The sequence below is a fragment of the Hydra vulgaris genome, chromosome 03 (genome assembly GCF_038396675.1).
Source record: "Hydra vulgaris chromosome 03, alternate assembly HydraT2T_AEP".
Taxonomy (NCBI): Eukaryota; Metazoa; Cnidaria; class Hydrozoa; order Anthoathecata; family Hydridae; genus Hydra; species Hydra vulgaris.
In genome coordinates this window covers 40,877,243-40,901,984 of record NC_088922.1, presented here as the reverse complement: position 1 = coordinate 40,901,984, position 24,742 = coordinate 40,877,243, and the positions used below count along the sequence as shown (strand labels likewise).

General features: G+C 28.1%; 1 protein-coding gene across 1 annotated transcript in view; it reads right to left on the bottom strand.

Annotated features, from left to right (window-relative positions):
• The window catches only part of LOC100203026 (uncharacterized), a 43,613-nt gene extending 40,767 nt beyond the window's left edge, over positions 1-2,846 (bottom strand). Inside the window, exon 1 of the mRNA XM_065793230.1 lies at positions 2,634-2,846. Within this exon, the coding sequence (XP_065649302.1) occupies positions 2,634-2,772 (139 nt within the window). The 5' untranslated portion in view covers positions 2,773-2,846. The remainder of the gene's footprint in view (positions 1-2,633) is intronic.
• Positions 2,847-24,742: the final 21,896 nt, after the last annotated feature.

Below are 24,742 nucleotides of genomic sequence, written 5' to 3'. Positions count from 1 at the left end.
TTATAATATTGATGACGTTTATTTCCAATCTTTTGATGAATTTGATCATAGTGCAACAGTTTGGAAGAACCCTAATAGTTATTGCAAGTGGTAAAAAATTTGGAGATAATGGTATTAATACTTATTGGAACAATTTACCTAATGTATATACCTTTTGCTTAAAATACCTTTTGCTGGAAACAAAAATTGTAAATAATTTTATATGTGTATAGATCGCGCATATATCGGTTTACAAGTAATGCCTTCAATTGTTAGAAGTAAAAGTTGATTATGTTGATTAGTTGATTAAGATTGATTAAAGTTGATTAGTTGGAAACTATGCTTGCATAATCAGAAGAGTTAATAAAGCTCCAATCAACTTTAACTAACTGTTCTTTTAACAGTTTAATTATTAAACGTTAATTGTTTGTAAAAATGCGCTTTTTGAAGTCTTGTTTTACATTGGGTAGTAATATTTTATCCATATTTATAGAAAACAAAATGGGAGAATGATCAGAAGAGTCATTTTAAAATATGCCCTTTTTTAACGATTCGTTAAAAACATCAGCGGTTAAAATTTTATCAATTAAAGAAGCACTTGACTAAGTAATTCTTGTCATCAAAAGAAAAGCAACATATTCAAATATGCCATGATAAATCTTTTAACGATGTTATTGATGTGGTATAGAAATTTAAATTCAAATCACCTATTATATGTAGATAAATCGATTTTTGTGGTTACTTTTTTTGTCGTTTTATAAAAATATGGTTTTACATATATTTTCAAATATGGTCTTATAATAATAAAAAAACTTTCTGTAAATTCTTAGCCACCCAGGGCCGACGACACGGTTTTTAAAGTGAAGAGACACAATTGTCAGGGTGCGGATTCACAACTTTTACGTAACTCTTGCCTAGCTGAGCAAAAGTTACGAAAAACTTACGCAAAATTTTTTTTGCGTAACTATTTGGTATTCACAACATTTTCGCAGCATTTGCGTAAAGTTAAGGTTGCGCATGAGTTATGCAAAACTTAGGCAAAAACTTACCCAAAATTTAAGGCAAATATTTTATAACTATTTGTTTAAAGAAAGTAGTTAGTATTACTAATTCTTTTTTTATTAAGACATGCTATTTTTTTAAATAATTTAAATTATCCATGGATATTAATAATATCTCCTGATAATTGAAATAATTAAAATCAGAGCGTTATTATTCAAAATAATCTTAATATTGTTAATACCTCTGAATAATTGAAACTATCGAAAAACATAGCATCATAATTCAAAGTAAGTTTAATATTTAGGTTATAATACTTTTTTACATCAGTAGCCTGATTACTCAGAGATAATTTTAGCATTATTGTATTTTGAAATAGTCTTGTTTTTATTCATAAATTAAAAAAAATAGATATTTGAAAAACTAATGAATTAATTACATACTTTTATGAATATTGTATCAATATTAGCACAAATATTTTCTCTCTCACACAGAGAGAGTGAGAGAGAGAACTCTCTTTATGCTAGTTATGCAAGTTAAAGTATTTACTTCAATAATGTTATTGTATATATTTTTGTATAATATAGTATAGATAGTATAGTATAGATACAACCATAAGTTAATATAGTATGGATACATCATATAGTTTTGATGTATGACAACAAAACTATATGATATATCCGTACTATGTCGCTCTACTTGTTTTAGCTAGGCTATGAGAGAGTGAAATATCCATTATATAGATTGTGTGTTTATTAACCTTAAATTTAAGGTGAAAACAAGTTTTATAAAACAAGTTTATGTAGTACATCTAAATTTTTGGTAAATATACTGCTATTGTTGTTGTTGTTGAAAAAAACTATAGTTGTATTATTTAAATAAATAACTTAACGTATAGCAGTATAAAATTAAGATAAAATTATATTTTATTGGCAATAACAAACAAAATCTGAAATCTTTTATAATAATAAAAACGCCATTTTTAAATATTATTAGATGATTTAAAGTTACGCCAAACTTAACTCAGAAAACAGCAGACGTAACTTTTCTTGCGTAAAGTTTGCTGAGCACTTTTTAGGAAAATGTTGTGAATACCTTTTTAAAAGTTAACATCTTAGATAAGCTTTTATAAAATTTAATTAAGTTGAACATCTTGTATAGTATGTAAACTTATCCTCTTTCTTATAATAAATTACAATATTTTTAAGGGTTATATATACCCTCGTTATTCAAGTCTCAGTTGTGAATACCGTTTTTTCGTTATTCAAGTCAAAAGTTGTGAATACCGTTTTTTAGACCTTTTGCGTAAGTAATAACTTACGTAAAAACGTAAGTTAAAACTTATGTTGGAATTTCGTAAGTTTTTGTTAACGCAAGGTTTGTGAATACCACTTAGCGTAACTTTGAACTTAAGCAAAACTTACGCAAACTTTACGCAAATTTTGGACTTACGAAAGTGCTGTGAATGCGCACCCAGTTTTTTTAAAAAGTCCTTTTTAATTAGAATCCCCCCCCCCCAATCCCCCAAGTGCTGTCGGCTTTGCCACCTCTATATATTTTGTACCTCCTATAAATTTAGAGAGAGAGAAAAAGAGTTTAAAATTTTTTTTAGTTTAGAGTTTAGAATTAGTTTAAAAAAAAGATTAAAATATTACCTGATGGTCCCATAATGGCAAACACTTCTCCTGGATTTATTTCTCCGCAGACATTCTTTAAAATATCTTTTGAACCAACACGAACATGAAGATCAATAAACTTTATGCAAATTTCTTCCTTATTTCTAAAGGCTGCCATATATAAAATGTTTGTTTGTTAACTTTGTTTGTTTTAGGTGCACAAAATAAACTACTTTTAGATTCTATATAAAATATAAAATGAATAAAAATACATAATGAATAAAAAACACCGTCTTAAAATAACTTTTTCAAGCTTTATAAACCTAAATAAAAATAATTACAAAGATGATAAAAAGAAGTTAAAAATTAATAACATTATTATTCTAAAATAATAAAAAAAAACCATAAAAGTTTTAGTTAAGATGAATAGGAATATTGATAAAAAAAATGTTACAAAATGGAGATATATCTAAAATGTTTCATATTTTAATTAGGTATTGTTGCGTGACTATATAAACTTTATATAAAATTGAATTTTCAAAGGCTTTGTATGCCCACTCAAAAGACGGTTTAGATCTTCTTTGGATGAGTTGAGGACATACCTAAAACACTTTTCTTTTTTTTTTTTTTTTTTTTCGATTTAGGTCCTTAAATCAATTTTAATATATTCAAGAAAAAAAAGCTTGTTTAAAAAGTGTTTCCACTGGTTTCAATTAAACTTGTTTTTACTAATTGGTAACCTAGAGATACTGAGTTTGTACGACCAATTGCTAGGTAACAAACAACATGAGTTGTTTTAATTAAAGAATTAATGATCAAATTATCTGCTGGTAATTCTGCTTCATAATTAGATAAATATTTCATTCCTAATAATCTAATCAATTTTTTATTTTATTTTAAAATAAAAGTATAAAGTAATAGTTAAAAAGTATTTTTTAAATTATTAAAAATTATAAAATTACATTTTGGATTTTATTTTGTTTTATGTTTGTGTTTGTCTTTGTTTAATAAATATCACAGAGCAAATTTTATACAAATATAATCAGCAGGAGAAAATTATATGATTTTATCATGAAGCTCTTTTAAAAATTAATTGAATATCATTACTTAAAAAAGAGAGAACTAGTGTTTTGAATCATACATACATACATACATACATACATACATACATACATACATACATACATACATACATACATACATACATACATACATACATACATACATACATACATACATACATACATACATACATAAATACATACATACATACATACATACATACATACATACATACATACATACATACATACATACATACATACATACATACATACATACATACATACATACATACATACATACATACATACATACATACATACATACATACATACATACATACATTTTTAACATTAATAATCCAATACAAATAAAAGCAATTGAAAATTAAAAAAAATAAAAAATACACAAAATGTTGCCATTTTTACCGCTTATCGAATTTTGAAAAACGTGCCACTAAACAAAATTAAAAAATAATAATTTGTTAAGCCATAGCTAAAACTTCAATATCGATATGTTTTAAAGAAAAAAAAACACTCAAAAAGCGAGTCATTTCTATAAATCCAATAAACATTGTTAAAATTCAAAGCAAAAGTACAAAGTAAGAAATAAAAGATTTTTTTAAATAAGTAAAAATTAAAGGATTACATTTTGGATTTAAATATCATCAAATATAAAAACATCGTTATCGCATATAATTGATATTGACCTTAAATGGATGTGCAAGAAACTACAGCTTACGTTTTACGCTTTAAAGTTAGAATACCATTTAGAAAAAAGCGTGGTTTTTATTTATAACTCTAGAAATATTTTAATATTTTTTTTATAACTTTTTATAACTTTTTTTATTACTTTTTTATAACTTTAAACATTTTTATGTTTTGTTTAGTTTTTCTTTAACCATTAAATCATAAATCATTCTATATACAATAATATCAAACATACAATAAGATCTTTCAGATTTAAAAATCTTTGTACAAAAAGGTACAGGGTGATTTAATCAAAAGTATAAACTTTCAAATTGAATAAAAATTGTAGATCAAATCGGATTATTAAGTCCGATACACCATTTTAAAGATAAATTAAAAGGAATTTGAATGATAAGAATTTATTTGTTATTTTTTATCAATATGACCTCCATTTTTTTCAATTAATAAATGACATCTTTTTGTAAAATTTAAAAACGTTGATTCCAAAGCCGAAGTGTTTATTTTTTGGATTTCTCTCGTGATGTTCTCTTTTAAATCATCCAAAGTCTTCGGTAATGGCTTATAAACTTTAGACTTAAGATAACCCCATAGGAAATAATCACATGGATTGAGGTCTGGTGATCGTGGAGGCCATTGTTGCTTGGTAATGAATTTCTCCCCAAATTTACTTTGTAACCACTCTTGAACCATATTAGCCGTATGCGGAGTAGCCCCATCTTGTTGAAAGTAGTATTTTTTGTGACTCTCAACTCTATAGTGCTTAGGCCAGAAAAAAATTTTAAGCATATCCAGGTAATTGTGCTGATTTACCGTTCCTTCGAAAAAGTAGGGTCCGTAGATTTTTCGGCAGGAAATGGCACACCAAACCAAAACTTTCGCATCGTGCAACAGTTTCTCTATCCAATCCTCAGGTCTCTCATTCAGCCACATTCTGTTATTTTGCTTGTTGATCGACTCAGTAGGGTAAAAATAGGCTTCATCTGTAGTGATCAACCATTTGTGAACATCCTTTTCCAAGTCCAGCCACCATTGAGCAAAAATGACCTTTTTTTCATAATCAAGTGGCAATAGTTGATGAGCACTCTGGTATTTATACGGTTTGAGTTGTAAATCTTTGAGAAGAATATCACGGCAAAGGCTGTATGAAATTTCAACATCAACTGAGACTTTTCTGATCGACAATGTAGGATCTTCGAAGAAGAGTACTTTCAGCTTATTTCTGGCATTAATTCGAATGTCTCGCTCATTCCTCGGTTTTGGTGGCAAATCAAGTATTGTTCCAGTTGTATCAAATTTTTAGATAATTTTGTGATAGCTGTTGCCGTTGGACATGGTCCGTTGGACATGGTCTGTTCTTAAATTTACTTCTATAAGCTCTCTGAACCAGACTTATGCTCTTCAACTCGACCAATTTTTTTGTTAAAAATATGCGTTTTTGAATATCGTATCTCATGGCTATGCTGTTATTTTAATTTTTTTGAAATTATTAACATTAAATTTCCTTTTTAATGAGCTTTAAAATGTACTATCGCATGTAATGTATTTGCAATCAAAAAACTAATTATGTTAATTTAAAGTTTATACTTTTGATTAAATCACCCTGTATATTTAAGCTTTTAAATTAAAAGAAAGAACGTGGACTTGTCATATAGAACCGGTTGTAAAATATTACATAAAAAATCACTAATAAAGTAAATCTTATAAAACATAAAAACACATTTAAAAAATAGTAATAGGTGATCGTCTATTGAGTCATTCAAGTATTTAAGGAATTATAGGATCTTCTTTCGATTTTACCTCTTTTTCAAATTCCCTATGTCATTATGGATCTAAAAAGAATTATAATTTTTTACTTGTTCAAACAATTATTTTATATTCTGCATGTATACCAAAAGTTGATGTAAAACGAATGTACAGATAGCTTAATGTACTGATAGCTCTTTGTTTAAAGAAAGTAATGTTTCTAGCTCATTTTTGCTAATTCAACATTAAAAAACGTAAAAAAGGAAAACTTTTTGTTTTTTTTTATATAGTATATATTTATATTTCCAATATATTTACATTAGGGGCCGTCCATAAGGGACTTCATACTAATAGGGGTGGGGGGGGTTGGGGGTCAAGATAAAAAGGACAAAAAAGGGCAAGGGGAGGGAGGGTAATCAGAAAAAGACGTGACTTTATAGAATTTTTTAATTTTAGTTTTAATAACATTGAAAACTACGTAAACATGTGTTTTTATGAATTCAACTTAGGAAACGTAATGTTTTTATGTATCGTAATTAAAGAAAAAAATTCGTGTTGATATTTATTTAAACATTATTTTCATATATATATATATATATATATATATATATATATATATATATATATATATATATATATATATATATATATATATATATATATATATATATATATATATATATATATATATATATATATATATATATATGTATATATATATATATATATATATATATATATATATATATATATATTGAATATATTACAATTAACTATATACGTGTACGTGACGGAATCGGTGGCCCTACTATTGAAGTAGAACAATCTGAGCTATTGCTGTTGCAATGCTGAACATGAATCTGCTGTCCACGATAAGAGACAGTCTGAAATGTATAGGGTGAGAGTACAACTTTAGCTAATAAAAAGTTCTATTGGACTAAATTAGGCCTAAATATAACTTTTTAGCTTCTAAATTCATTCACTTGTAATTTTTTAGTTACTTTATATACAGCCTTAAATCGTTGGATGAGCTTGGTGCGGAACTCGAAAAGAGAGATTACCATCTTAGCAGTAGTGCTTTATTTAGTCGGTTGATGCTAAAACAGGGTAAATTGTTTGAAGAAAAGAAACACGTCCACACGGTTTCAGTCAAGTTAATGCATGCCCAAAATGATCTGTATTCAAGTCTCACGAATGAGCATTTTGTGCAAAAACTATAAGAAATGTGAAAGAAGTTTGTTCTTTTTTAGGCCGCAAGAATGTATGCTTTATAATTTAAGACGATAAAGCTGGGATCTTAATTGGAATCACCACTGCTAATAAACAAGCTCCTATATTAATGCATATCGAATATCAAGTTTTTCTTCTAATCATGATTGGGTCATCGCCGCAAAGCACAAATTCATCCTGTCTCTCTACGCAGGCAATGAAATCAAACCAGATGGACTTGAAAAATCTGACGCAGTTTCCTGATTCGGTCCCACTTATGTTGCTGTTTGATCTGGAAAGCATTCATCATTGACAGCGTATGCTCACGGATTGGAGTCAGAACGAGCTATGACTTTTTTTTCTTCAGTGTTGATTTAGCCAGATTGATTCTCCCTCGTGATCATTTTGGAACTCATCTAGAATCAAGGAATTCAAATTTATTATTAATATCAACTCTTTATCAAAATACAATGAAAACAGCAAGACTTAGGGAATTAATTATTTGCATTACAACTTATATTTAAGGTAGGGCAGTGGATCTTTTTAATGGAGAAACAGAAATTTGATTTCGCTGGAAAGATCTGTGGCTCGATTTTTTTAGGTCTGATGATTGATCAGTTTCCAACGGTGGTTGAGTATATCAATCAAGACGGTATTCGAAGTTCATCATCTTTTATCGAAGGATTAGTAATGGTTTGCCTCTCATGTGCGCACCAGCCAATATGTTACGCAAATTGTGAAATGTGAAGATCCCTGATGTTATTCTTTGAAAAGGAGTTTTTATTTCCAAGTTATTTCCGGTCAATTTTTGCCTCTACCTATTCCAATCTGCCAGTAAGAAAATGGCTTGAAAGATGTAGCCGTTTCAGACGTCACCAGCAAGAATCGTTTTCCTTTTGTAGTTTTTCTTATCGCCTCCAATATTCAGAGCACCATTCCTTGATCATTGAAATCATTGAAACTTCCTCATTAAAATTAGTTATGTCTCTCTGTGCAATTAAATTTGTCTTAGAGTATCTATAAGCATCTTAACTTATACTCTTCTTCTCGAGTCATGTTTAAAAAGGCATGTTAGTCTTACTCAACTTAATTTTATTAACCAAATGGCTATTACGCTTTCGCGAGTTAGACCTGTTTCGGTACTTGACGATAATTGCAATAAAAGAAAACGCGGCCTTTGCTGAATGGTTCAATGAAGACGAAATAGAAACAGAGGGTCTTAATATTTCAAATATTACGACTATTTCAGAAGAATCGGACTGCTCTTTTCCAATCATATCAATTAATAACTATTTTAAAAATTCTTGGATGGACGAAAAGTGAGGCATGTTCCTATGACACGCTTTGACTAAATTTAATATATAGAATAAGAGTAATATAACATTACTTTTTTTTAGGGAGGCCTACAAGAACAAATAATTGAAACAAACGAGGAAATATCCAACAAGCTACTGAATGATATTGAAACAGAAAAATGTAATTCTTTTAAAAAATTTCAATAAAAACGCTTAAATTAAGAACGGATTTTGTTTTAAAAATAAAGGGAGAGGAGGGGTGGAGTGCCAATTTTATGACATCTTTTTTAAGGATGGTAAAGGAAAAATGGACAACTTGTGACAAAGGGGAGGGAAGGGGTCACAAATTACCAAAAAATGGTGACATCCTTTAAGGACAACCCCCTATATTATATTCGAACAAAACATGCACTTAATGTTTGCTAACCCGACAAAAAAAAACCATAGAGTGCTTAACTTTTGGCTTATATCATACTATTGATTATCTTAAAAATATCCACACATTAAAGCCATTATCTTTGTAAAAAAAATGAACATAGTGGCAAGAACAAAACAACACCAAAATAATGTATTCAAAAAAATTCTGCATTATAAAAAAAATATCTATGCAATATAATGGAAATGGAAGCAAGTAAAAATGTTGAAAATAGAACCTAAAAAATTTAAAAGAAAAGTTCGAGAATTAATTGAAATTTAGTATTAAATATGCGGACATAAAAACGGATGAATGAATTTAGACGATTGTCAATATGCAAAAACGCAATTCTGGACGCCATATTTTTTATGTTTATGTAATATTAAAGAAGCCGATTCAAAGCGAACTTAAAGAAGCCATTAAAAAGTGAAGTTACCGTTTGTTTGTAATTAAATATAATTAATAGCTTGTAATAAAAGTTGAAGATACTAGTATCAAGAATCTGGAAAAAATTTCTTATACGAATAAAAAATTAGTATTGAGAGAATATACGACTATACGATTGGTACGAGAATTGACGTTCGTTACCAAATTCCAACTATAAAACATGATTGAGGAAGTGTTATGATTTGGGGAATTTTCTCTGCGCAAATAGTCGCTCTATCAGTCGAGATCAAAAGAAATATGAATGCTTCTATTTACAAAGACATTTTAGAAAACAAATTTTTATTATATGTTAAAAAAAAATGCTACACAATTGGAAACCCAATTGAAACCCGAACACATATCTAAGTTGTTAAAACTGGTTTACGGCTTCAAATGTAAGAGTTTTAAGATGGCCATATCAATCAACTGACTTATAACCGATGGAACATTTATGGGAAACCCAAGATCATCAAGTTCGAAAGCCTCAAATAAAGCCTCAAATAAAGCCTTGAAAAAAAAATATTCAAATAAAGCCTCATTATTCAAATCATTGAAGGAAAAAACTTTTCCATATGTAAGTAAAACAATATTGTAATAAATATATTCACAAGCATAAATAATATTTTTTTACTATACTTTTTTGTTTCTAATATTTCATTCTAACATTTTATAATAATTAAAAACCATTTGACTTTTAAAAAATAAATTAGAGTAAAAAAATGTCTCAAGAGTCTTCTGACATTTTTTTACTCTAATTTATTTTTTAAAAGTCAAATTTAAAAGTTTCCGTCTTGTGACAAGACGGAAACTTTTAAACGCTACTACGCTACTTTATAAATTTTTTTTTTTTAAAGTAATAAAATAATCAATAAAAAGTAAAATAACAAATTCTTAGAAATAAATATTAAATAAATAAGTATATAAAGATTAATATAAATTTGCACAAAGTAAAACTTGCAATAAAGTAAAAAAATAAAAAAAAGGTTTTTAACAAGAAATTGAACCTTTCCAATTATAAAATATATATATATATATATATATATATATATATATATATATATATATATATATATATATATATACAGTAGCGTTTAAAAGTTTCCGTCTTGTGTATAGAACAGATTAGGGTAATATGAGCACCTTGGTAATAAGAGCATACTTAAAAATTTCTTAGATGTAAGGAGTTAAGTTAAGTTGCTTTGTATTATTTGAATCGACTTTATGTGGTGATAACAGAAATCAGTACAATTAGAGTAAATATATGTGCAGTAATTAGCGGCTTTCATCTAATTAAAACGCTGTTAAATTTTTTGCGTTGTTAAAGTAATATCATCACACATGAATAAATCTGTGGCGCGAAATTTTAGAGCTAAAATAATGAAATAAATTTTTTTACAAAGAAAAATATGTAATATGTAAAAATATTTGAAAAACAAAGCATAGAAACATTTAGTTTTGACTTTATTTTAAGATGCCTTTTTTGTGTAATATGAGCATGCTCAAATTACCTTGTGTTTTTCATTGAAGTTATCTAGTTTAATGTCCTAAAATAGCAGTGGTTTTAATTGCTTTTTGAATAAAAACAAAACATAGTAAAAAATTTTATTATTTTAACAATACTAAATATTTTTCTGTAATTTAAGTTCAAAAAATTTGAACTTTATTCGTTCAAAGGTTTGAGTTAATAAAATTGAAAAAATAACTAACATTTTACCTTTTTTTTGTTGTTGCGGAAAACATAGTACAGTAGTATTGTAGTATTGTTTCAACAAAAAGTGGCTTAAAATTTAATCTTTTAATGATAAGTTTTGTTAATAAGGTTGTTAATAATCATTTTGTTAATAATATTGTTAATAATCATTATATTCCAAAAATTAGTTCTAATTGTCAGGGTAGTGTTTTTTTTACTTAACTAATGTTCCTTTTTTGAGCTAATTTAAAGTGCTCATATTACCAAATGGTCTTGGTAATATGAGCACTTTTGCTACTCGTTTAAAACCTCTGTGTTTTTAAGAAAAATTTTCGGGTGCCCAAATATCTAAGTAAATCATGAATATTGATCCCTTAAAATGATATCTTTCACTAAGGGCTACTCTGTAGCGTGCCTATTAAGTGTAAACTCAGCCATTATGAATGACACATTTCATCAAAAATTACAACATTTTAGTTGATTTACTGTAACATCTGAAGTGGGAAGGTAAATTATGATCATTTTTTTGTTTAACAGATTTTTTGACAAAAATAATTTCTATTTAAATTTTAAAATTATACTACTAAGTTTGTGTATGTCCATATTTGTGATAACATTTTTTAATTATAAGTTTTAATAAATAATTCCAAAAAAAAATTTTTAAAGTAAAATGCATTTTGTAATGAGATACTGATTTTAGAATGCCTAAAGTTTGAGATTTAATGCCTAACTTTCGGCTCAAATTCAACTCAAATTATTTGTCGAATGCGACAAACAATTTGAGCGAAGGAAAGCCGTAAATTTTTAAATTACTGCGTTAAAATTTTACTGCGCGGCAACTTTCAACCGTTAAAGATTCCCGAGATATTACTGAAGCAGTAATAAATTAACGTTATAATTTTACTGCGCTTGTTAAAATTTTACTGATTTGTTAGTTGACAATTTCAAAATGTACACAAATATTAACTTTAATAATATAAGGAAATATTTAAATGAAAAAAAGTTTCCTGAACATGTATGTGAGAGAGGGAAAAAAGCGAATTTCAAACGTCAATGTAAAAACTTTGAAATAGTTGACAATAAGTTGATGTATTGCAAAAAAGGTATTGGCAAAGTGAGGAAAATTTATTTTGTGGAAAGAAGTTTTTCAATAATTTAAACGACTTATCTAAGTAAAATAAAATGGTTAAACAATATTCTGAGTTGTGATTGCTTTACTGTGAATTAACATAAATGACATTTTTTAAGCAAAATAAAGCAAATTCTCATAAATTCGAAATTTCAATATAGCTTTAAAACAACTCAAAATAATGTACAATAAAAAAAAAAAACTACAAACAAACTTTTGTTTATTCTAGGTCGTTGTGGTCATAGATCGAGAAGAGCAATTAAACTCTAATGTAACTCAATGTGAACGATGTCAAAAAACTTCTAACAGAAACCTTAAAGTGTCTCCTGCTTTAAAGCCTGTTATATTAGAGCAAAACGTAATGAAGCAAGTTGGTATTGATTTAAATTAATTACCTGCATCAAATGGATTCAATTACGTTATTATTCTTATTGATTATTTCTCTAAGTGGACTGAAGCTGAACCTCTTATTGACAAAACAGCAATATCAGTAGCATTATTTCTTTACAAATTTATTTGCAGACATGGTTGTTTTCAAATACAAATAAATGACCAAGGTCGAGAGTTCGTAAATTTAGTATCTATTGCACTACACGACATGACTGGAGTTCAGCAACGTGTCACCTCGGCTTACCATCCACAAGCTAATGGCCTTGTAGAGAGACAGAATCAGACAATTAAGAAAGCCATTATCAAGGTCTTAAATGAAAATGTTTTAGGTTGGGTATCAGTTTTAGATGGAATCCTTTTTGCTCTACGTATTAAAGTGCACGATTCAAGCAGGTTTTTACCATTTTACCTTATGTATAACCGACAACCTTGCCTTCCGATTGATGTAAAATACACAGATAAACTCAATGGGGATAATTATGAACCTGTATATGATAAAGAGGTTTTCCAAAAAGCTTTACAAATGAAAAGAGGAATTGAGGAAAAAGCCATGAACAATATTGTTTTTTCACACAAAAAAAAAAAAAAATTAGACTATGACAGAAAGCATGCAATGTCATCAAAATTTGTTGTTGGTCAAAAGATACTCTTAAGAAATTTTAAAAGAGATGATAGGAAAGGTGGGAAATTTGACTTTCTCATGGCTGGGTCCATATGAGATACTTAATATTTTATCTAACTCAACATGCTTATTAAGGAACAGTAAAGGCAACACATTAAAAAAGAAATACTCTCTACATCATATTAAAACATTTGTTGAAAAGAAAAGTAATTCAAAACTGTGTAATTTATCTACTGAGTGTGATAATTATGATGAATGTCACTCCAAATTAATGAAACATCCTTCCAAAGAAATTCGCCAAAAAATAGCTGAAAACAAGGGCTCATAATATTTATTATGCCAGATCTTACTGACGGAGAAGAAAATCATGTACCTTCCAAAATGCATGTATGCAATGGTGATGGCACTAAAAGTGGTATGGCTACAAATTGTATATGGGCTACAGATGCAGAGATCCTGGGTACTGCAAATCTTATTGGAATTGATATTGCTGTGTGGTCATTCACTGGACAGAAACTAGCATGGCTCAAATATCCAGCATCCGTTAAACTCGACCAACTAATAGCTAACACTATTCTTTTAGAAAATAAAAACAATAATCATTATAATGTTGTTTTGTCACTAAAACCTCTATAAAGTAAAAAATGTTGTTTTTTATGTTTTTTGTTATAAAATCCGTAATAATTATCTCATGATTGCATGTTTTTCACAACAAAGGGAACATAAATATTGATGTTCTCTGTTATTAATAGCTTTTTTTGTAATAAAACATTAAAAAATTTTTTGTCAAGGATCTCTATTTAATTAATAGCTATTTTATTTATTTTTAGATAAGATTTCGTCGCACAAAAAAAGTCGTTAATACCTTTAAAAGTCGTCACAAAGTATACATTTCTCTTTGGAAGTAGAATCTGCTAAAGTACACTGGACACTGCGGAAATAGTTTTGTACATTAAAAAATACATAAAAAAATTAAAAGCTTTTAATTTTTTTATGTATTTTTTTTTATCAGACAATTTTTCAATAACCCTTATTTTGAGCACTAGTTCTATTCTTTTATTTAAGATTGAGAAACTGCTTGATCGCATCAGTCCGAGTCGGTAGTTTCATGGAACACTGTTCCTTGGTACGAACACTTACCCTTCTTCTCTAAATAAATTCTTTTGCATTTTATAATTTTCAGACTCTAAAGAAACCTATCACAAGTCTTCATATCAAATCTCTGTCACAGGTCTTTATTTCAAAAAATTGCATTTAAAACATTTAAAAAAACTTAATTTAACATTATTATGAAAAATAACTCAAACTAAACATAATCAATTTCATAAACGTACTTTAAATTAAAAACCTGCCTAAAATTAACTTTAAACCAAGACCATCAAAAACGGCTAGCAGTAACAGTATCGAAAACAGTCAAACTGATTAATCTCGAAAAGCGACTTTCTGGAACTACATCGAAATTGAAAATAACATCGAAATTGTAAATAAAGGAATAGTATCGAAAATCCGAAAAACAGAATAATCTCGAAATTGTGAAAAAAGGAATAATATCGAAAAGGAACTTTTCGGAATAATATCGAAAAAAAGAATACATTGAAGTTGTTAAAAATGGAATAGTATCGAAAATCCGAAAAGCAAAATAATCTCGAAATAGCTCAAAAGAGAATATTATCGAAAAGGGACTTACCGAATAATATCGAAATTGTGAAAAAAGGAATAGTATCGAAAATTTATAAAACGGAATTAGATTGAAATTGTGAAAAAGGAACAATATCGAAAAGGGACTTTCCAGAATAATATCGAAATTTTGAAAAACGGAATAAAATCGAAAAGATGGACTTTCCGGAATAATATTGAAAATCTGAAAAAAGGAATAGATTCAAAAATTCCAAAAGCAGAATAAATAGAAAGGCCAGTTTTTTGCAGTTGTGAATTAAAGAGTAGTAATTATACTGTATAATTTATACAATATAAAATTAAAGTTCGATTAGTAGAACAAAAAATATTGAATGTTATGTTGTTGGCTATTTATAAAACGATTTAAAACAAGATGTATTGATTTATTTACAGCTAATGTCAACAAACCATAAAAAGTTTAAAGTATAAAGTTATTTTTAAATACTCAAAACTATATGCCAACTAAGTCATCTGTTATATGTGCACAAAAGTTTCAAGAAGAAAGTACGTTAAAACAAGCCTTGTTTTAACGCATTTTTTTCTTGAAATTTTATGATATAAAACTTCTTTATTGGTACAAAACTTCTTGTTACAATTCAAGTAGAGCTAAAAAACCCTGATTAATAAAGCAAGCTTTTTTAATAAAAGATTATAAGCAATACCCACTCTTCCACCAATTGTCATGGAAAAATTACTATTACAAGTAGTCATCTGGTTATTCTGTTTCAGAATGTTTAACATTGTAAATACGAAAAAAATATTGAGCACACAATTTTAAATACATTGCTGCTACCAAATGTTAAAAACTAATTATATTGTATTTTACAAGATGCTATTTAATAAAATTTTCACACTCGAAGTTATTGAGGTTATTATACAAGTTGCTGAGAGCCTATATGAAGTTTTTTTTACAAGAGTTGTCTATTATCTTTACATAATGTTTTGTAATAGTCATAAAAATGCCCTACATATCGTCGGGGATAGTGCAAATCCGCGTAACTAGCATTGGCTACTATATTTGGATATTAATATTTTTAACAACAAATATCTATTGTTGACATTACAAAAAACATGAACGATACTCTTTATACTAAAATGAAACCAAAATCTGTTGAAATAAAAAAAAATTTGAATTTTAAACTTTTCCAGTAAAAAAAATGTACTGTAGATACACGGTATTATCCGACGATATGTATGTTTGAACACTTTCCTACTTAATTACAAAATCATGCAGAATCTTTTTGGTTTGGTTTTTGAAGAACTTAAAAAAAAATAAAGTAGAAATCACAAAATACTAATATGTATGCATTATTTTAGTGTTTACTTCCATGCATTTAAAGCATACATAATAACACCATTAATAATTATTTGGAAAAATTTTCCCTTGCTTTCTTTATCGAAAGCACATTCTGGTAATATTGACACAATATAATATGCAAAATCATTACTCCAAATTGGCTTAAAATGTTGCAAAATATCTGTTTAATATTTAATGAAATTTATTTACAGAAATATACAGAATACTCGGAGCTTTGAACTAAAAAAACTTATAACATATGCCATATAAAAATATAAATACAACTACTATTTCTAATATGCAGATGGCCGGGACAAGAAGAAGACACAATTCGTCTTATCGCCAAGCCCCGAGATTGATTCCGTAAAAAATAAATAGTTTCGTATAGAGTATATAAATGTTACCAATATATATAAAATAAGACTTTATTTTAAAAAGATAAAACAAAAACAAAAAGTTACAGGGTCATAAAGAATTTTTTTTAAAGAATTTAAAAGTTTAAAAATTTTTTTTTTTTTAAAGTAATAAAATAATCAATAAAAAGTAAAATAACAAATTCTTAGAAATAAATATTAAATAAATAAGTATATAAAGATTAATACAAATTTGCACAAAGTAAAACTTGCAATAAAGTAAAAAAAAATAAAAAAAAGGTTTTTAACAAGAAATTGAACCTTTCCAATTATAATATATATATATATATATATATATATATATATATATATATATATATATATATATATATATATACATATATATATATATATATTTATATGTATTTAAGCATGCTTCAACCAAAACCCTAAAAGGGTTGACAGAGATAAACTTTAAACTAAATCGAAAAAACTTATCTGTGTCACCCAAAAAAGTCAAGCACTTCTTACTAACTAGGAGCATTTGCTTCAATTTTACTTTAAATTCGTCAAGAGTTTCAAGAGTTTTAAATTTATTATCTAGGATTTTATTCCATACTTTTGGTCCTCTAATATATAATGAAAACTCAGTTGCGGCATAAAAACATTTGGGCTGAATATTTTGTTTGAGTATCTGGTTAAGTATCTATGTTTATTTATTTTGAATATCGAATTAAAAATTCTTAGTGTTGTTCTTTTATTAACTTTATACATGAAAATTAAAAGATGAAAAATATTTATTTGGTAGACATTGAGTATATTCAGCTTTATAAATAGTTCTTTGGAGTGAGTAAACAACCTACATTAGATATTATTCTCATTGCATGTTTTTGTTTATTAAAAAGTTTTTTAATTTTGTTTTGATTTGTGCTACACCAAGCAATGTTTGCGTAATTCAGATAACTATGAATAAAGGAGTAATATAACAATTTTAAACTACTTTGATTTAAAAATGGCCTTGCTTTATAAATTAGGCCAATATTTCTTGAGATTTTACTTTCAAGATAATGTATATGATTTGTCCAGGTAACGTTTTCGTCAAGGAGTACTCCTAAAAATTTTAATGATTGTTCTCTTTTTGTAAATTGACTGCCAATATAAAGATTTGGAAGTTTTAAAGGGATTTTATCGCGTTCATGAAAGCGATGGAAAAAAGAATACTTTGTTTTATCTAAATTAATTGATAATTTATTTGCATTAAGCCATTTTGTGAGTTTTATGAGCTCTATGTTAACTGAATTAAACAACATTTTAATATCGTGACAAGCGTGAAACAAATTTGTATCACCAGCAAACAAAATAGTTCCTAGTAACTTACAAGTTTGCTTAAATCATTAATATAAATTAAAAATAAGAGTGGTCCTAAAATTGACCCTTGTCGAACACCACATTTTAAATTCATATTATCAGTTTTTCCGCAGCTAAATGAAATGTATTGTTTCCTATTTGACAAATAGCTTTGAAACCATTTAAAATTTGAGTGCTTAATCCCTTAATTTTCTAGTTTATTTAATAGAATATAATGATTAACAGTGTCAAACGCTTTGATAAGATCAATAAATACACCTAGCGTATATTTATTTTCATCAAATGCCTAAAAAATATTTTGAACGAGATGAACAATTGCTTGATCTGTGGAGTGATTTTTTTTAAATCCAAATTGTTTGTTATAAAGAATATTGTTATTTTCTAGAAAGGTAAATAATCTATGATACATAATGTATTCTAATAGTTTTGAAAGGCATGGTAGTATTGAGATTGGTCTGTAATTGGAAATGCTGGTATCTTCTCCAGATTTAAAGACTGGTACTACCCTTGCAAAGGTGTGGTTTATCAGAAAAGATTCCTTGTTCAAGAGACAAAGTAAAAAAATGCATGAGCGGAGATTTTAAATAAGAAATTGATTTTATTATTACATTACTGCAAACATCGTCAACACCTAGACCTTTGTTTGGTTTTAAATTAGAGGCAGCATTTAATAATTCTTTTTCAGTTAATCTATTAATTTTCATTATGGTATTATTAGCGGTTAGGTATGATTTAAAATCAGATTTATTAAATTTAATTTTTGATGCTAAATTTACGCCTGAATTAACAAAAGCATGATTAAACGATTGAGCAATTAAAGATTCATTAACAATTTCGCAGTTATTTGTAATGAGTTTTTTGGAAGACTGTTGTAATTTATACTTTCTTTACCAATGACATCATTTATTTTTAAGATTCTTTTTTTAATAAATTTTTCATAGAAGCGTTGTTTTTTTTTTTTGATGATTTTATGATACCCACGGATTTTGAAATGTTTTTTTTTTAATAAGTTTTATAATTTTCGAAAATGTTTCATTATAGTTGTTTTGAAATATCTGATTGAAACTGTTATAAGCAATAATAACATTTGTAGTTTTCAGGACCGGTCCCCAATCTGTGGACGATAAAAGGCTTTTAAAATGAACAATGGAAGCGTCATTAATTATTCGTTTAGTAATTTTTACTTTTTTGAAAATTAGATTGATGTTTTGTTTTGTTGATATTATAAAAACCGGAAAATGGTCTGAAATGTCTGTTACAAGTATTGCAGTTTTAATTTTTATGTTAGAGAAATTGTTAGTTATAATTTGATCTATTGAAGTGGAGCTATCTTTTGTAATTCTATTAGGTTTATTAATAGTTGGAATAAAACTATTTTGATATACAATATTGTAGAAACTTCTAACGTTTTTATTTGCGTCATATTCCAGTACGTTCAAATTAAAATCTCTCACTAAGTATGTGCATTTCCCACAAATGACTTTGTTTGTAATTAAACTTTTAAGTTGTTTAAGAAACAATTTTATATTGCCAGAAGGTGGTCTATATATAACATTCAGAATTACACTTTTGTGGATTTTATTTATAAACTCAATCGTTAAAGGTTTACAATCATTAGTCACCAAACAAAGGTCCATGCGTAATTTAAAAGTTAACGAGTTATCCACAAACACGCACACTCCTCCGCCTGTTCTTTCAGAGCCTCTAACTTGATGGACAACCTTAAAATTATCAAGTTGAAAATTAGAGTCATTTTCAACTTCCTTATCCCGACACTATGTTTCTGTAAGGCAAATAATTAGAAAATTAAGTTTGGTGCTAAATAAAAATTGTTTTAATTTCTCAAAATTTTTTCGAATACTCCTAATATTCAAATGTAGTATTGAAAATTCACCAAGACCTAGGTCATCAGTAAGAGTTGAAATATCTGAATTATAATAAAGGCTATTATTTAACATTATCTCATTATTTCTATGAAAAATTTGCATTGCATCTGCGTCTGAATAATTGTCTAATAATATATTTTTAGTTACTTGAAAAGGTTCAGATTCTATGTTTTGTGAAGCAGTTTCTTCAGCCATGACATTTAAAATAAATATTCGAAGAAATAATGATATACAACTCAGTTCCTTTCAATTTTCTTGCATTTTTAAGAATTTAAACTTATCTTTATAGCTTAGTAATTTCATCACAATTGCTCGAGGTTTTTTTGGATCAGCTTTTCCCTTTTCTTTTTTATTGAGAAATGAAACCATTAAAACTGTGACTATCTTTTAAAATTACTAGCAAGATTTTGCAATCATGCAAGTAATTTTAAAAGATTTAACAGATTGCTATCAGAAGATAAAAATAACTTTAAAAAAGTTTATTTTATGGATTTGTTGATTTACTTTAAACTATAAACGATAAGCGATAAACTGTCCAGACTTCCCCCATTTAAGTATACTATGTTCAAAGATGATGTTACAGTTAAACAGGCAAGTATTTTAACAGCAGATTTATATAAAATCTTGTAAATAAAGTTAAAAATAAAAACTTGCAAGTAAAGTGTTGAATCCAGGAAAATTTAAATAAAATGATAAAAACCTAAATTTTAAACAGCTATATTGTGCATTGAGGATAAAAATCTAATACAAATCTGTGTGCTGTGTGAAATAGTACTTCTTATTTAAAGGTCTTTTGAGTTACGATTATAACTGTGTCGATAATTTAGGTTAGTATCAATAGATGAGCGGCATTAACTTTTGGTTACTTAAATAGTGTTTCGTTGTGAGTTACCAAATTTTTATTTAAAGAATGACGATTTTAAATAAATTAACAATTTAATATATATTTTCAACAAATTTTTGACTCCAGTTATCCTCTTTAAAAATTTACATTTCAAAAATAAAAGATAAACACCACGGGGATTCAATCCCGAAGCCATTCGCCTAGAACTAAAGGCATTAGATAATCGAGCTTCAACAAGTGTTTCGAAATAATAGTGCTAATAATACAAAAATATTCAGTAATAATACTAGGAGAGATTATTTTATAAAAATAGAAAAGAATTGAATTAACATGTTGCGCTCTAAGCATTGTACTTTCGCTGAAAAAAAACAACAAAAAAACATGTAAGGTTACGGATAATAGTGAGGGTCATTGTGTACTTTGTGTGCACAAGCGTGTTAGGGCAAATTTTTGCTTTTAATTTGTTTTTAGGTTAAAACTAAGAAGAAAAATTTTTCTCATTTAGGGCCAGGACCCATGACGTCAAACTTAGTAGAGCCAGCAAAAAAAAAATTAGGAAACTAAACCTATATAATCAGAAAGAGCCGTATTTATGATTCATTTTGTTTGAAGAGTTGTTATTGATATGAGTTTTCTATTAAAAGCAATTTGATAATAAATAAACGTATAAAAAAAATTGAAAAATTTTTTAGTTTGATTTTTCGAGATAAATGTTCAGTGACAAATGTTTTACAAAACTTCTCTCAAAATGCAAAAAAAAATTTTGTTTAATTTTCGTTCTATGAAGTATGTTTGCATATTTTGACGTTTGTTCATCTATTTATTTTTATGTCAGCCTATTTATTTTATCAAAGATAGTTAAAATCTCGCAACTTTAAATAAAATACAGTTTTCAGTAACTACTTTTAAATTGCTCTCGGTATCAATATTAGAAGTAACAAAATTATCTTTTCTGGTCCGAACTTCATTCATACGTAGAGGGTGTTGTTTTAATGATCTTTCTAAAAAAAGTTTATTTATAGACTGATTCATGTGCTTTCCAAATAAAAATTTTAATTTAATGCTGCATGTCCGCATGTATCAGCTTTTGTAAGAACTGTGTCATCTTCACTAACTTTTATATATTTGCTAATGGTTTTCAAAAAGTCATATACAACATGGTGTTTACCAGGTTTGAAGTTGTAGTTATTGCATAAGTCTTTATTTGCTCTCGTTATTGCATGCCCTGTGTTTGTAAATCTATAACAGTATATGTAACTAAAATCTATGCAACCGTGGTGAAGTGGTCAAGCATTCGGATTCAAACCGCAAAGTCTTGGGTTCGATTCTCGGCATGGCACAAAAACACTTCCGCTGAGGTTGGAGACGGAGAACCAATTTATTAAATGGTATTCTCCATGTGGCGGTGCTCTGTGATAAAAGCAATAGGACTCCTTATCAATGATTTTTAGATCATCCAGTCGACAATTTTATATGTTTTTGTTCAGTCAATCAACATATTTGGGTCTATTAGTTTAATTCCAAAAAAATTTCCGATAACTTGAACCTCCAGGTCCCCTGGAGGTTCAAGTTATCGGAAGTTTTTTTTACAGTACTTTATGATATATTGTCAACTTTTATCTTTGTTTAATACCAACGACGTTTGAAGATCAAAATTTCTAATTTTCCTTTTCTTGCAAATTTTTGAATGAAAAATTGACATGAAATATTTTATTAAAAAACTTTAAGACGAAAGTATGAATTAGTGAAAACTCGTTCAAATACAAACCTAATTATATTTTTGTATATATGGCTTTTTTATCGCGTATACATAGTTATTATATAACTTTTAAAATTCACTTCACTGGTAGTGTCATTAACTCCAATGATGCTGTTAGAGGTTTTGTTAAGTTTTCTTTAATTAAATTTGTTTTTAGCTTAATTAAATTTTTAATAATTAAATTAAGTTTTATTAATTAAATTTGTCAAAAATAACCAAGTTCTGAAGCCAGAGTTACTAAAACACGGGTACTCAAAAATTTTAACCAGAAAGACAGATGATAAACAACATTGTTTGTAACTGCATCACTTAAATTTCATATACCATTTAAACGGATAAAAAATGCATTTGTGTAAACTAACGAAATTACGTTATTGATTGTGGAAAATTATCTCACATAGCTTTGAAGTTTTGAAAAAGATATGATACTGTTGATAGGAATCTCTCAGTTGTCCAAACTCCGTCTCGAAGGTTTTTCTCAAAACGAGGCATTTTTTCAATTGCACTATAGTCGCGTTGGTCACAGCGGACTGGCTGATTGCAAGCAAGCTGTTGAAGCTCTTGAATTGTATGCACTATTACATGCTGATTAAGCAATTCCATAAACTGCCAAAATCCTCTATGCCGATTACCCATGTTTGTTTTCAGACGTCTATTGAGACCTTCTGCATTGTTATTGGTTTTGTGATTCAAGCCATAAACACTGAACCCTTGTGGGGTCACTATATTGAGCCAATACCTCTCAAAATACCTTTTAAAAGCAAGTAGTTTGCTTTTGATTTCGCCACTGAATGTTGCAATCTCAATAACTCAAGATCCCTAAGCAACCAAGATCTTGTTTGCAGGAAGGAGACAAAGTGCCATTACTTTTCGTGCCCACTTCTTTACTTGAATTTGGTGGCGATATTCCCTTTGAAGATCAAGAATTGCTAATTGCTTGGTAATTGCATTTTCAAAATGAAACCTAAAGATAAGGATTTAAAGGAGATCATTAATTGATAACAAACTATGAGAAACTTTGATACGTTGGAAACTGGGACAAAGTAATAACAAATTAATAACTTATACCTGCAACCATTTACCAAGCTTTCACTCCAAGTTGTTCTTAGAGCATTCTATAGTCCTCGTTCAAAATCCGACATAATGGTGGCTGGAGAGAAATCTAAAACTTATTTTATTTTGGAAAAAACAAGCTTATATAGAGCTTCGGATTTAGACGTCATTAAAGCACATACAGCTGGAACAGATGTGTCCCAAAGGTGAGGGTTATCAGGATCAAAATTTATCTGATCCTCATCTGGAATTGGATCTTCAAGCACTACTGAATACTCAACAGAAAATATCAAGAGCTGATACCACTTGCTTTCCTCCATGCGTAGTGTCATGCTGGAAGTACAATAAATGTAACTATAACTTACAACTGTTAATAAAAGTGTTCTACCTAACGTTTTTAGTATATCAATTTTTTCGTCTTGGGGCTGTCAATTAATTACTTAAACAAATAGAGGGGGTTCTGAACTTTTTTGACAATTGTTGACAAAGGTGAGGTGTCGTCAAATAAAGTTGACGACAACTATTTTACTTTACTTTATTTAATTTTATTACTCAAAAAAAGAGGGGTCTGGGTGGTGGGTGTCTCTGGAAATTTGACAAATTGTTTATAAGGGAGAGGGGGAAGGTAAAAATTGCCAAAAGTTTGTTGACGTAATTAATGGACAGCCCCCTAGATAATTTTTTCTTTGAAAAAGTAAAATGCTTCCATATAAATACCTAAATGTTTCATCAACAAAACACACTTTGACCGATTTCGCCTTGTTAATGACTAACATATGCCCAAACTGCAATGCTATGTTGTCCTGTTCTGCTACTGATCCCAAGTAAATGTCTCCATAGCGATGACATTCTTTGTCATTCAGAACTTCAGCAGCTTCTTTTGGTGATTTTGGGTGCGAGGGCTCATTTAGCCCTCTCCTTTTCTGAAGACTTGGGATAATTTGAGGAAAACTAACAGATTCAGAAACAACTGCAGGAAACTCACTCACAGTGTTTTGAAAAATTGAGCGCAGGTCTTCAGATGTTGCTTCTGCTTTTTTCTTCATGGTACTTTCAGCAAGCAGCACTTCAAAATCTGTTTCTCTTGAGTTGCAACTGTGAACAGTTCTCCTTTGCATTTCATTTTTGTAAAAAAACGGCACTTAAGATGCAGTTTATCTTTATAAAATTTATTTTTAGTGTATCCAAAATCATCAGACCAAAAAACTTTTGAGTTTTTT